Source organism: Vicugna pacos, chromosome 16 (assembly GCF_048564905.1).
Source record: "Vicugna pacos chromosome 16, VicPac4, whole genome shotgun sequence".
NCBI lineage: Eukaryota > Metazoa > Chordata > Mammalia > Artiodactyla > Camelidae > Vicugna > Vicugna pacos.
This window is the reverse complement of record NC_133002.1, coordinates 49,964,238-49,976,251: the sequence shown is the minus strand read 5'-3', so window position 1 is coordinate 49,976,251 and position 12,014 is coordinate 49,964,238. Positions and strand designations below refer to the sequence as shown.

The 12,014-nt window shown below is 54.4% G+C and overlaps 1 protein-coding gene across 2 annotated transcripts; it reads left to right on the top strand.

Moving 5' to 3' along the window:
- The first annotated feature begins 2,023 nt into the window (after nt 1–2,023).
- Nucleotides 2,024–11,999, top strand: SMARCD2 (SWI/SNF related BAF chromatin remodeling complex subunit D2). 2 transcript variants are annotated; one of them, XM_006199310.4, is made up of 13 exons: nt 2,024–2,561; nt 7,039–7,223; nt 7,422–7,464; nt 7,596–7,718; nt 8,548–8,703; nt 9,141–9,236; nt 9,353–9,454; nt 9,609–9,770; nt 9,940–10,037; nt 10,222–10,357; nt 10,537–10,659; nt 10,795–10,896; nt 11,022–11,999. In XM_006199310.4, the coding sequence occupies exons 1-13, from the start codon at nt 2,346–2,348 to the stop codon at nt 11,073–11,075; spliced, it is 1,596 nt and encodes a 531-aa protein (XP_006199372.2). In that variant the 5' UTR covers nt 2,024–2,345; the 3' UTR covers nt 11,076–11,999. The 2 variants fall into 2 exon arrangements, with proteins under 2 accessions (XP_006199372.2, XP_006199370.2); XM_006199308.4 differs by lacking the exon at nt 2,024–2,561 and adding an exon at nt 5,045–5,117.
- The last annotated feature ends 15 nt before the right edge of the window (nt 12,000–12,014 follow it).

Genomic DNA, 12,014 nt, shown 5'->3' with positions numbered 1-12,014 from the left:
TAAGAGGAACAGGGAATGGAAAGCAACTGTTTAATGGGTTTAAGTGAACTGAATTGTGCACTTTAAAATGGTTAATTTTATGTTATTTGAATCTCACTTCAATAAAAAAAATTTAAAAAGAGAAAGTTCTTGCCTTCATAGAGTTTATATTTTAGTAACGGAGCCAGATCAAACAGTAAACAAGTGCACACATAAACAAGTAATTACATATTGTGATAATCACTTGGTAGGAAGTAAAGTAAGGGTTGAGAGTGGAAAAGTTAAGCAAGAGCTGAGGGCAGAGGCTCTGAGGCGGGAAGAGCCTTAGCAGTTTGAGAAATTGCCAGGAGAAACTCTAGACTAATTCTTAGGCAAAGGCAGCAATTTAAAATGAGCCCAAGAGGTAAGCAGGAGCCAGGCTGTGCAAAACCTTCTGAGTCATGAGAGGGACTTTGATGTTCAATCTAAGAGCAATGGGGGAGCTGGGGAGGTTTTAAGCAAGGGATTAACAGGACCTGAATAACGGTTAACTGTTTTATCTGTTTTTAAGCACATTTAAATGTTTAAAATCTTTTCTAGAGTACAGGTTCTCTTAGAGGGGGGTTGTATCAGAATCACCTGTGAGGCCTTTTTAAAAATACAACTGGGAGCTGTTGCTGGGTGTGTGTGTGTGTGTATGTATATATAGCCAGGTGGCTTGGCAGGGATATTCTGGAATAGCTCTGCACGGGGTTTACCCCTACCACTTCCTCTGGAACGACTGTTGCTCTAGCAGCTTGAAAGGGTTGAAACGGACATTGACTGCATTATCATGAATTCATCACCCACTTTACAGGGGTGGGTAAGGGGCCTGATTCAATGACAAAACAATTCTAGTGACCTATTCTCAGACTGGCAGATAACTCACTTTTAGGGAGAAAGAGGAAGAAGATCGCTGAGAAGAACAAGAGGCAGGAAAGCAGAAGCAGCAGCAACAACAGCAGGGTTTATCACTGGAGGAAAGATATCAGGAAGTACAGATGAACAGAAGTAAATTTCTAAAAACCGTTGCACTATAAACAGGATCTGGGGTGCTATGGTGCAAGACTTGGTTGGGGATGAAAACAAAGCAGAGGATTTGTATGGTGAAAAAATCTATCTCCGATACTCAAAAGTGTAGTCTGAGTAGCTTGTTAGAAATCCAGAATCCTGAGCCCTAACCCAGAACCTAGGCCTACTGAATCATAATCTGCATTTTAAACGAAAGCCTAGATGTTTCTTATGCTCTTTAGAGTTTAAGAAGCACCGGTATCACCTGGATAAAATTCTAGAATACCAGAGGGTAGGCTTCCTGGCACAGCTGAAGCATTGTATTTTGAATACCTTCTGACACAGGACAGTGATTTCTGAAAAGGTACTGAATTTTTTAAAAGTGCTATAAATCCTAGAGAAAGACCTTATTTAACTCCGGGAGGTTTCTCCTAATGCAAAATTCCTTCGCTTAGAAACACTTCCTGTTAAGTAAAGACTAGGCTTCCTTAAAGAGAGGCAGAGGCATGTTCAAAATATGCGATAAGAACTCGGCGCTTGGCCAAGCCAACCCTTCACACAGCTGGATCGGGTCTGGAGCAGCCCTTGTCCTTTGGCAGCTCTGAGCCACCAGGATAGGCTTTTAAAGAAAGTCAAGTTGGCAGCTGTTCTATTCCAGAAAACAGCTCTAAATTGTCTTTAATGCTGAAAACGTAGAAGGGGGATTTGACAAAACTATTTTTAGGGAGCGTGGACCGGAACCTCGGCGAGCCGGAGGCACAGGAAAAAGTGCTGCAACTACCAGTCACTGCTGAAGCCCTACGTGACCTTCGACCCATGACCCCGCCCCATACTTCCGTGCGCAGCTTCCGCCCCCGCCCCATCGGTGGAGGGCCGGCCCAAGGCTTTTGGGCGGGACTCTGGGTTCGGCAGTTAGGGGCGGTGTCTGTTGGGGGCGGGTCTCGCGAGGGGCGGGATTTGAGGAGGCATCCACGCATTGGGCGGCTGAGTATAGGTGGGGCCTAACGCTGGGCTGGGTTAGGCGGAGTTAGTTGCCGCCTCTGGGTAACTGGACCCGGGTGGCCAAACCTCCGGAGGCCCGGGGAGGCTGGCGGGCCCGTAGCAGATCCCGGATCCGGAATTTCCCGGGCAGGACCGGAATCAGGATCGGCTCTGCCTCAAACTGGGTTTGTGAGGAACACGCGAACTTGGATTAGGAAATCCCGGAACCCGGATCAACAAACCCCAGAACCCGGAATTTAGATCGGAAAGTCCCGGAGCACGGAGCACGGAGCGCGGAGCGAACTCAGCGCGGAGCCCGGAATCCGGATCGCGACACCGCCGGACGGGACGGAGCGATGTCGGGCCGAGGCGCGGGCGGGTTCCCGCTGCCCCCGCTGAGCCCTGGCGGCGGCGCCGTTGCCGCAGCCCTGGGAGCGCCGCCTCCGCCAGCGGGACCCGGCATGCTGCCTGGACCGGCGCTCAGGGGGCCAGGGCCGACTGGAGGCGTGGGGGGCCCCGGGGCTGCAGCCTTCCGCCCCATGGGCCCCGCGGGCCCCGCGGCACAGTACCAGGTGAGGAGGGCAGATAGGCGGGTGCCGCCGCGAGCACGCCTGGGGTAGGGGGCGAAGGGGGCCTCGAGTGAGCGCCCTGGGGCTGCCTCCTGGAAAGAAGGCACGGGGGCTCTGCATGCGGAGTTCACGGGGTACCGCGGAGGGCAAGGCCAGGGACCCTTGGGCTCTGCTAGGTGGTGGTGGAAGAGTTAAGGGAGAAGGTAAGAGTGACTCTGGGGTAGAGAGTTTGAGGCAGTTGGGAGGGTCTGGGGTCTTGATTGGAACAGGAATTCTGAGTGAGAGATGGAGTTGTTGGAGCTAGTGAGTTGTGAACAGTGGGTTGAGAAGTCTAGTGTAGCTTTTCAGGTAAGGGGTCCTGGGAGGTGATGAGAAAGTTTTGCAAAAGGGCCCTCACTGAGACACCAGGGTTACCCTGCATTGGTCTTGGTCCTTCTCCAAGTTTGCTCTGTGTTTTTTCTAGTTGGGAACTGGCAGAGTTTTAGCGTGTCTGAGATGGCTCCCAGCTGCTGAGGAGGAGGAAGAAGGGCCTGGCTTCCCACGGCACAGGAGGCAGAAGATAGGGCCAGGGAATTCCAGCCTGTGCAAGGGGGAGTCTACTCCTGCGTCAGGCCCAGGGGCCTTCACGCAGGGATAACTCTGGGTTAGACCAGAGAGGGTGGTGGACAGGCCTGAGGAAGGAGAAAGGCCCAGCCCATTGTGGACAGACTCTGTTTTTGGCGTTCTGCCTGGTGTCATAGTGTCCAGGATTTGATTAGTCTGGAGGAGCAGAGAGGCTCCACCGAGCTCTGCTGGTCTGGGGCTGGACCAGCCTGTAGAGAGCTGCTTCAAAGGGTTCTGTCCTGACCCCTTTGGGGTTTGGCTTTGCAGAGGGCTTCTCAGGTTGCAGCTTCAAAGGCCACTGAGAGTCCGAGACTCTGTCCTTGGGGTCAGTGTGTGAGGAACTCCGTCTAACCCTGCTGGAGGGGCTTATCAGTCCTCCAGTGCATTGTTTCTGGTTGCCCCTGAATGCTTGGCAGTTGTGTCCATCCTTTTTCCACCTCGTCTCCACTTTTAATTAGCTTTTAGGTTTTAACAATGCCATGTCTCAGTCTATGTGTCTTAGCTCTTGACACTGGCTTCTTTCTAGTCTTAGGGAAGCTGGGACTCTCCTCTACCTCAAAGCTCCAGGTAGAGGCCCCAGAAATGGATTCTTACAGAGTAGTGTACACCTATCTCCCCTGACCCCTCCGCTCTCACGTTGTAAAGAGATGCTTAACAGTAATTTTTCCCTCTTACTCCCCTTTCTCCCTCCTACCTCTAAAGTAACAAAAGGTCTGGATATTGACAGAGATGGACCTGGTCCCAACGACTCCAACTGGGATCCATCATTCCCATCTTGCTCTCTCTCATGGGGATTCATGGGCCTAAGATGTCTCTGAGGGACCCCTGCATCTGTCATTCCCACCCTTGGGCCAGTTCACTGGGTCTTTGGCCTGGGACAGATCTAAGGAACAAATAGGAACCTCTGCAGTTTCCTCAGCTTGCAACCTGTGGGAAATGTGGCCTGGAGAGAGCCTCTGAGAGGTTGGTTCCACAGCGATTTTCAGGGAGTGTCCTTGGGCCATGGCAAGGCTGAGCTGGCTGGCTGGGTAGCCCCAGGCTACTAGGAGCAGGGACGCAAGGAAGGCACTGCGTATCTGCTCCCAGGGGCTTCTCATCTCCCTCTGCACCCTCCTCCTCTGGGCCCCTAGCTTCTCATGGCTGTAGAGGTCGATGGGTGGGGGGGGGGAGGCCCCAGTTCACTTTGGCTGAGTTCAAGAAGGATCCTGCTTGGCTTGGCCTCTTTCCAAGTTCAGTTATATGATTTCCAGGAGAAGGGATTTGAGATTTGAGGAGTGAGGGGGCGCCTCTCTGTTGGGATGCATGAGGTGAACTGGGAGAGCAAGGCTCTCAGGGCCCAAGTTGGGCAAATAGGGGAGCCTATTAATAGGAGGGAAGCAGGGACCCCATCTCCTTCCAGACAGTAGTTCTTGCTGTGGATTACAGTCTACTAAGGAGCTTAAAGAAAACAAAAAATGAAAAAAACAACCCCCCAAAAAACAGATTGCTGGGTTCACTCCAGAAAGTTGAAAATATTTTCTGCATACGCAGGGCTTTCTGTCCTCCTAAGTCCTTAGGTCCAGCCACCAGGAGCACCAGGGCCACAGGCTCTGGGCCAGGGCAGAGTGTGCTCTCTGGAGGCGGCAGCCTCCCACCCCTGCTGTCCCTGGTGGTGGAGAGAGAATCCAGCTGGGGATGTGGGCTGCTGCTGGGTTGAGGGAGAGGAGGTTGCTGCTCCCTTCTGAGGCTCAGGGCAGAGAGCTAGGCCTGCCCAGCCCTGCTGCAGGTCGGGGGTTAGGGAGCCCAAGAGTTTGGGGATATTTTTGTTTTTTCTTTTTCTTTTCTTTTCTTTTTTCTTTTCTTTCTTTTTTTTTTTTTTTTTTAACTCTTGGGTTGTTTTTTAGAAGAGGAGGAGTTACTGGTGCTTCAGAGCCCAGGTGTGGAGCTTGGCAGGGTCGAGCTGGGACTTCATGAACTGTAAGCAGCCTTTCCCTGGGCCCCTTCCCCCTCGGGAGAAGCCTGGGGCCCTGGCGAGCTGGCGCTCCGCGCCTGGGAAGTCTGGAGCAGATGTCTGGAGGGGCCTCTTCCCTGCCTGCCGCCTGGTTCGGGGACTTCCTGTTCCGGGAGCACCTGCCTAGGCGGAGTCAGTGTTGCCGAGGTTTTGTGAGCCGCCTAGCGAGGAGGCCTTTGCTCCCTCTCTGCAGGTCCCCGCTTCAGTTTTTCCTCCCCTTCAGCTCAGGAGCTGCTGGCAAAGACTAAAGCCCAGGGTGCTTGGTGCTGGGCTTACCTCTGTGGCCACCCTGAGTGTTGTTTTTTATCATCTCTGGCTGTGGCTCATTAAGGCAGAGAAACAGACTGTCTTTCGCCTCTCAGCAGCTCAGCTGAATCTCTTCCTGATGAGAAGAGACTTGTGGCAGGACTCCAAAAGTCCCAGAGCCCCCCATGTTTAACCCCATCCTCTCAAACGCCTCCTTCCCACCCTACTCTTTTCCCCTTCCCCACGTCTCTGGGGCTTGTTTCTCTCCATCTCTGCATCTGGTCAAGAATCTGACCCTCCTTGGTGAGAACATGGGTTTAGGGCTAGATGAAGAGGTGGAGTGGGAGTCTCATCTCTGTGATGCTGGGCTGGGGGCGGGGGTCCTTTGATTCGGTGCGAGTCCCCACCCAGCCTGGCTTGGTTGGCTGGTTGTGCTGGTTGCATAATCTGGGCCCTGGGGCCAGCCCTGTGAAGCTGCCAGGGACAGTGTGTGCGAGGCAGAGCTGCCAAACAGGCCTTACAGGCAGCAGCCATGGGGAAGGGGGGTGGGGGTTACTCCCAGATGGGCTCCACAGAAATGTTGGGGGCTGGACCTCGATGGGAAATCCTTCTGCAGGCTTCTAAAGAAGCCGCCTCTCACCCAGATTCCTCTGCTGACCCTAAGGCTTTGGTCCTTGCATCCCAGGATAATCTAATCTCCGTTCTCCAGTCTGGCATTGCCAGGGCTACGCTGAGCCTAGACCAGCCCCAGCTGCCAGGTGGTGTGTGGACCACGGGCAGAGACCAGGTGCCAGCTGCTCTCTCTCCCTCCGACCACTCAGGAGCCACAGCTTCCCCTTTGGGATCTTCTGGCGTAGGGATTGGGGGCCAGGCAGCAGGGAGGTGAGAGAAGGGTCCACTTCCGGGTTGTGAGCAGGGGCCATATGGCGACCAGATGGTCTCTGTACTCTGCCTGAGCTCCCCCCCCCCCCACCCACTGGGACGTGCTCCAAGGCCTCCTGTTGCAGCTTGCTCACCTGGGGTGCCGCTGCCTGGTTGGCTTGCCAGCCCATTGGACTGCCTTTCTTCCCTCAGTCACACCACCAGGCTGGCGACAGGGGATGGACATTGGGGCTGTGCCCGTCAGCCTGCTCATATCACACTGCACCCCACCGCCTGGCTGTGACACTTTCCCCAGGCCTCCTGTGCTGCGCTTCTCCCTCCAGTTGGGAGAAAGAGAGGGATGGGAGTGCTTGGTGGAAACATCTGAGAGCCTCCAGAGTGCCTAGAAGCCGGCTGTTCCCCAGGAGCAGGGGCACAGTCTGCTAGGGTTGGAAGGTGGTTGGAAGGTGGCGATGGGCCCTGAGAAACTCCTGTGGGCCCTTCTCTCTGCGGGCAGGATTCTCCTCCCACCCACCCCCTGGGCTCTGCAGGCCTCATTCGCTGGCACAGCTGCCAGGGCGGTTGAAGGGGGCGGGGCAGGTGTGGTTTACACTTCTGCTCTCGAGTGCCTGCTCCCCTTTGTTCCTGGCACTCCTGCCTGGGCTCTGGCGTGCCACTCAGGGCTGGACCCGGCCGAGGAGAGGGATGGAGGGAATGAGTTATGGGCCCCGTAGGGCCCTGCCGCTGACCTATGTACCCCCATTGGCTCACTTCCCTCAGCGGCCTGGCATGTCACCAGGGAGCCGGATGCCCATGGCTGGCTTGCAGGTGGGACCCCCTGCCGGCTCCCCATTTGGCACAGCTGCTCCACTTCGACCTGGCATGCCACCCACCATGATGGACCCATTCCGAAAACGCCTGCTTGTGCCCCAGGCCCAGCCCCCGATGCCTGCCCAGCGCCGGGGGTAAGACCATCCTGTTTCTCCTACCCTACTTAGCACAGCTCTAGTGGAACAGAGGGTTTCCTTCTGTCCTAAGAGCTGTGATGACTGATGAAGTCTCCTGGTTCTCTTGGGGGAAGGTCCTGGGGACTGGAGAGGTAGATGGGGCTGGGGGGAGGTCCTTTGGACCATTGACCTCTTAAGGGGCTTCTGTCCTCCCAGGTTAAAGAGGAGGAAGATGGCAGATAAAGTTCTACCTCAGCGAGTGAGTATGTTGGGAGGGGGCCCAGGAGGCCCACCCAGTGGCTGGTCAGCTTGGGGTGGAAGGAAGGGAGGAAGGAGCCAGAGTTACAGCTGAAACAAGCTGATGAATAAATTCCTTCTCCCTTCCTCCAGATTCGGGAGCTTGTCCCAGAGTCTCAGGCGTACATGGATCTCTTGGCTTTTGAGCGGAAGCTGGACCAGACCATTGCTCGAAAGCGGATGGAGATCCAGGAGGCCATCAAAAAGCCTCTGACGGTATATGCAGACCTGGCCGCTACTGGGCCTTCCCAAGCTTCTCTGCCTCTCCCTGGCCTGGTTTTCAGGGGCTGAGCGAGGGTCTGCGATGGGCTAGAGCAGGATTAATCACACTGCAGGATACTGCCCATCGAGCACGAACTCAGTGTAAAGTGGTAGGGCCAGCGTGTTTTTAATGAAATATAAAATAGTAGAAATTACAATAATTCCTCACAATAGTACTTACCATAGTGGCAAAGAAATTATTTTATGAGATTTTTGTTTTAGATATAAATATGTGCGTGTGTGTGGATCCTGGATCATGATTTAAAATGTAAATATTATAGATCATGGTCAGAAGTTTGAAAGGCAAAACTAGAGGGTAGATAAGGATAGTTCGTATCTTCTTCCCCATCCCTAGAGAAGTTTTCCTTTCTTTTTTTCCTCTTTCTTTTTAAAAAATAGTAATGTAGAACAGTCCCTTGAATAGTGAAGGCTTTCCTTCACTATTCAAGGGATGATATTTTGGGGCCATGGTGGGTGTTTCAGTTTCATTTAAAATATGAGCCAGAAGCTTCTGATTTGCCTGATAGCACCCTGTTTGTACCTCTGTCACACCACTGATCCCCTTTTGTTGGAACTGTTGGTAGTACATCTGTCTCCCCTATAAAACTGTGAGTTCACTGAAGACCAGGACTGGGATTTCCTACTCCTGATTCCAGCACCTAACAAGGGGCCTGGCCCACAGTCACTGTGTTGATTGCCGAATGAGTTTGGTTGGGAAGATTGGGTGGCATTGTTTTCCAACACGTTGGTCCGCCTCCAGCTAATCAGTTGTCTTTTTCTTTAGCAAAAACGAAAGCTGCGGATCTATATTTCCAATACGTTCAGTCCCAGCAAGGCAGAAGGTGATGGTGCAGGAACCGCAGGGACCCCTGGGGGAACCCCAGCAGGGGACAAGGTGGCTTCTTGGGAACTCCGAGTAGAGGGAAAACTGCTTGATGACGTGAGTTGGGGAAGGAGGTGTCTGAAGGGGAGGTGGCCTCTGTGGGTTTCAGACTTGGGCCAGACACCTGGGCACTTCCGGGGAAGTCCTGCCTGAGGGGGACGACTCTGCCAGAGTTCATGCTCAGCACGGCTCCAGGCTAGTAAGAGGTTGGAGATTTGTATGGTTATTATAACAGTTTTCCTGCAGATGGCAGTTAAGTGTCCTGAGGAAGGGGTACCCCTTTCTCATTCAGGGTCCTCTATTGGCTGGCAGTGGGCTGCATAGAGCCCTTTCCCTGCCTCCAGTCTCTCACTTTTCCCTGCTTCCTTCAGGGCCCAGGAATCCTCAGTGCCCTGAGCTTAAGGGCTGAAACAATATTCCTCTGTTTTGAGTTTAATATAGCTTAAGCTTGAGAGCTCAGCAGCACCCGCATCTCACACCCTTTGTATCTGCAGCCCAGCAAACAGAAGAGGAAGTTTTCTTCATTCTTTAAGAGCCTCGTCATTGAGCTGGACAAGGAACTGTACGGGCCTGACAACCACCTGGTGGAGGTGAGAGTGGGCCTGAGGTTCTGGTGCACAGGCTGACCTGCTAGGTGGGCAGAGAAATGTCCTTGGTCCCCTTGCAGGGCCACATGTGCATGCTCTTCTCCCCTCCTCCCTGTCAGTGGCACCGGATGCCCACCACCCAGGAGACAGATGGCTTCCAGGTGAAACGGCCTGGAGACCTCAACGTCAAATGCACTCTCCTGCTCATGCTGGATCATCAGGTGACATGCCCTGGGGCCATGTCTGGGGTCATAGGGATGCCCTTCTAGGGGACAGGAGCAGGTTCTTATTGTAAACCCTTCCTATCCCTGCCCTATTCTCCCACTTTGATTTTTCACAAGAACCCCTCCTCTGATCTCCTCTGTCCATTCCCAGCCTCCCCAGTACAAGTTGGACCCCCGACTGGCAAGGCTGCTGGGGGTGCACACGCAGACGAGGGCTGCCATCATGCAGGCCCTGTGGCTTTACATCAAACACAACCAGCTGCAGGATGGCCACGAGCGCGAGTACATCAATTGCAACCGTTACTTCCGCCAGGTTAGCTGGGATGCCACCCCACTCTAGTCTCGCAGCCCCTGCCTTGCCTGCTGCTCCAGAGCCCCACTGGCCAGTCCTTGGCCACCTTCTCCTCATGGACCCTGGGACTCTGGGTCCACTTCCCTTTATGCCCTCAGAGGCATCACCAACCCTCTGGTGCCCTCTCCAGATCTTCAGTTGTGGCCGACTCCGTTTCTCTGAGATTCCTATGAAGCTGGCTGGGTTGCTGCAGCATCCAGACCCCATTGTCATCAACCATGTCATTAGGTAAGTGGGAAGTAGGGGATGGGAGGGCTCGTCTAAGAGCAGTTTACCTTTGGCTGATGTAAAGCCAAAGAGAAGCAGCAGGTTTGGTTGCTTGCTCCCAGAGTGTGTGCATTTGGCCCTGGTGGGCGGGACGGAGACGGCTGTGTGCTCACCTTTCCCACCCTGTCCTGCCTTGTATCTGTAGTGTGGATCCTAATGACCAGAAGAAGACAGCCTGTTATGACATTGACGTGGAGGTGGATGACCCGCTCAAGGCCCAGATGAGCAATTTCCTGGCCTCTACCACCAATCAGCAGGAGATTGCCTCCCTTGATGTCAAGGTGGGTCCTCTACCTCCCAGCCTCCTCTGCGGCCCAAGATGGGGATGGCAGGCTCTGTCGGTTATTTGCATCCTTGTGGCACCTTGGAAAGTGATCTTTGTCTGAGTTCTTTGGGGTTAGGCCTAGAAACAGACTCCCTAGGGGTGGGGACCAGTCTGACACATGCACCCTTTCCCCAGATCCATGAGACCATTGAGTCCATCAACCAGCTGAAGACTCAGAGGGATTTCATGCTCAGTTTCAGCACTGACCCTCAGGACTTCATCCAGGAATGGCTCCGTTCCCAGCGCCGAGACCTCAAGGTGTGGTCCTCTTTCCAGAGGTTGAGCCCATGTTAAGCTCTGGATGGTTTTACCCCAATCACTATGCTTCTGGTTCCAGGGGCAGATCAGCTCAGGTGGGCATCATGCTAAGGCTTTCCTCCTGGCTCTCTGCAGATCATCACTGATGTGATTGGGAATCCCGAGGAGGAGAGACGAGCTGCTTTCTACCATCAGCCGTGGGCCCAGGAAGCAGTGGGGAGACACATCTTTGCCAAGGTGAGGCAGCTCTGCCCCGCCTGACGGCCCGTGGCTGTGAGCTGCTACACATGGGAGGGGCAGGGTGAGCTGCTGGCCATGGCTGGCAGGAGACAGGCCTGAGCCGCTGGTCTCTCCTCCTCCAGGTGCAGCAGCGAAGGCAGGAACTGGAACAGGTGCTGGGAATCCGCCTGACCTAACTGCTCAGGGATCCTTTCCTCTCTCCAGGCCCTGGAGCCACCCCCTCCTCCGCCCGGAAGGGGACCACCCTCTGGGGTGCAGACGCGTAGGATAAGGAGCGGGCTGAGGATGTCTCCTGTCACCCGCTGCTCCCCGGCTTTAGCTTCATAAATGTAGTGATAGGATTCCTTGTTGCTTGTCCCCAGAGCCTTACTTACTGACCCACTTCACACGCTGGCTTTAGTTGGGTTCACAGCAGAGGCCTCCTCGCCCCAGGCAGGCAGGCAGGCCCAAGTAGGGCCTGGAGGCTATGCTCTGACATTGCAACCGAGACTTTCAGAACCAAAGGCTGCTGGCTTTGCTTGTTTACAGACCCCCTTGGGGCGAGTGTCAGCACTGGCTCTGGGGAGCTGGGCGAGGAAGAGGGGCACAGCTCCCTCTTTTCCCAGCCCTTCTAAACCAAAGTTCTTTGCCATTCCTACCAGCCCAGCCTAGCTGCTGGTTTTTTCCTTTCCTTCGGGTATTTGCACTATTTGTGGAGCAGGTTTTTCTATGCGGGAGCCACTTTTTTTGTACGGGGGGGGGGTAAGTTGGGGTTTTTTAGGGAGCCCTAATTGGTGCCTCCTCCTTTCTTTTCTTTCCTCAATCTATGCAAGCGGCTCTGGCCGCCATCATCTCCTGGGATGCCAGAGGGCTGCCACCCAGCACTTGGGCCCAGGGGTAACACCTCCTTGAGGGAGGGTACACACTAGTCCTCCAGCAGGGCCTGAGGTGTGGGCGTGCGTGCTTGGTGGAGGGCAGGGGGAGGCGAAGCGGGGAGGCGGGGAGGACTGTTGTTGCCCTTTGGAGCTTGGAAAGGAGGGTGGGCCTAGGGCTTGGCAAGTGCCACTTCTGGCAGGTTTGGAAATTTCCAAATAAACCTTTGTTTATTGGTGGTACCCAGACCTGGTCACTGAACA

What these genes read in the sequence shown, in the direction of transcription:
- SMARCD2 (XM_006199310.4), top strand. Translation starts at nt 2,346, where the DNA reads ATGTCGGGCCGAGGCGCGGGCGGGTTCCCGCTGCCCCCGCTGAGCCCT. An exon ending in GCAACCGTTACTTCCGCCAG is followed by an intron (nt 9,771 to 9,939) that starts GTTAGCTGGGAT and finishes TGCCCTCTCCAG; the next exon opens with ATCTTCAGTTGTGGCCGACT. An exon ending in CCCAGCGCCGAGACCTCAAG is followed by an intron (nt 10,660 to 10,794) that starts GTGTGGTCCTCT and finishes GGCTCTCTGCAG; the next exon opens with ATCATCACTGATGTGATTGG.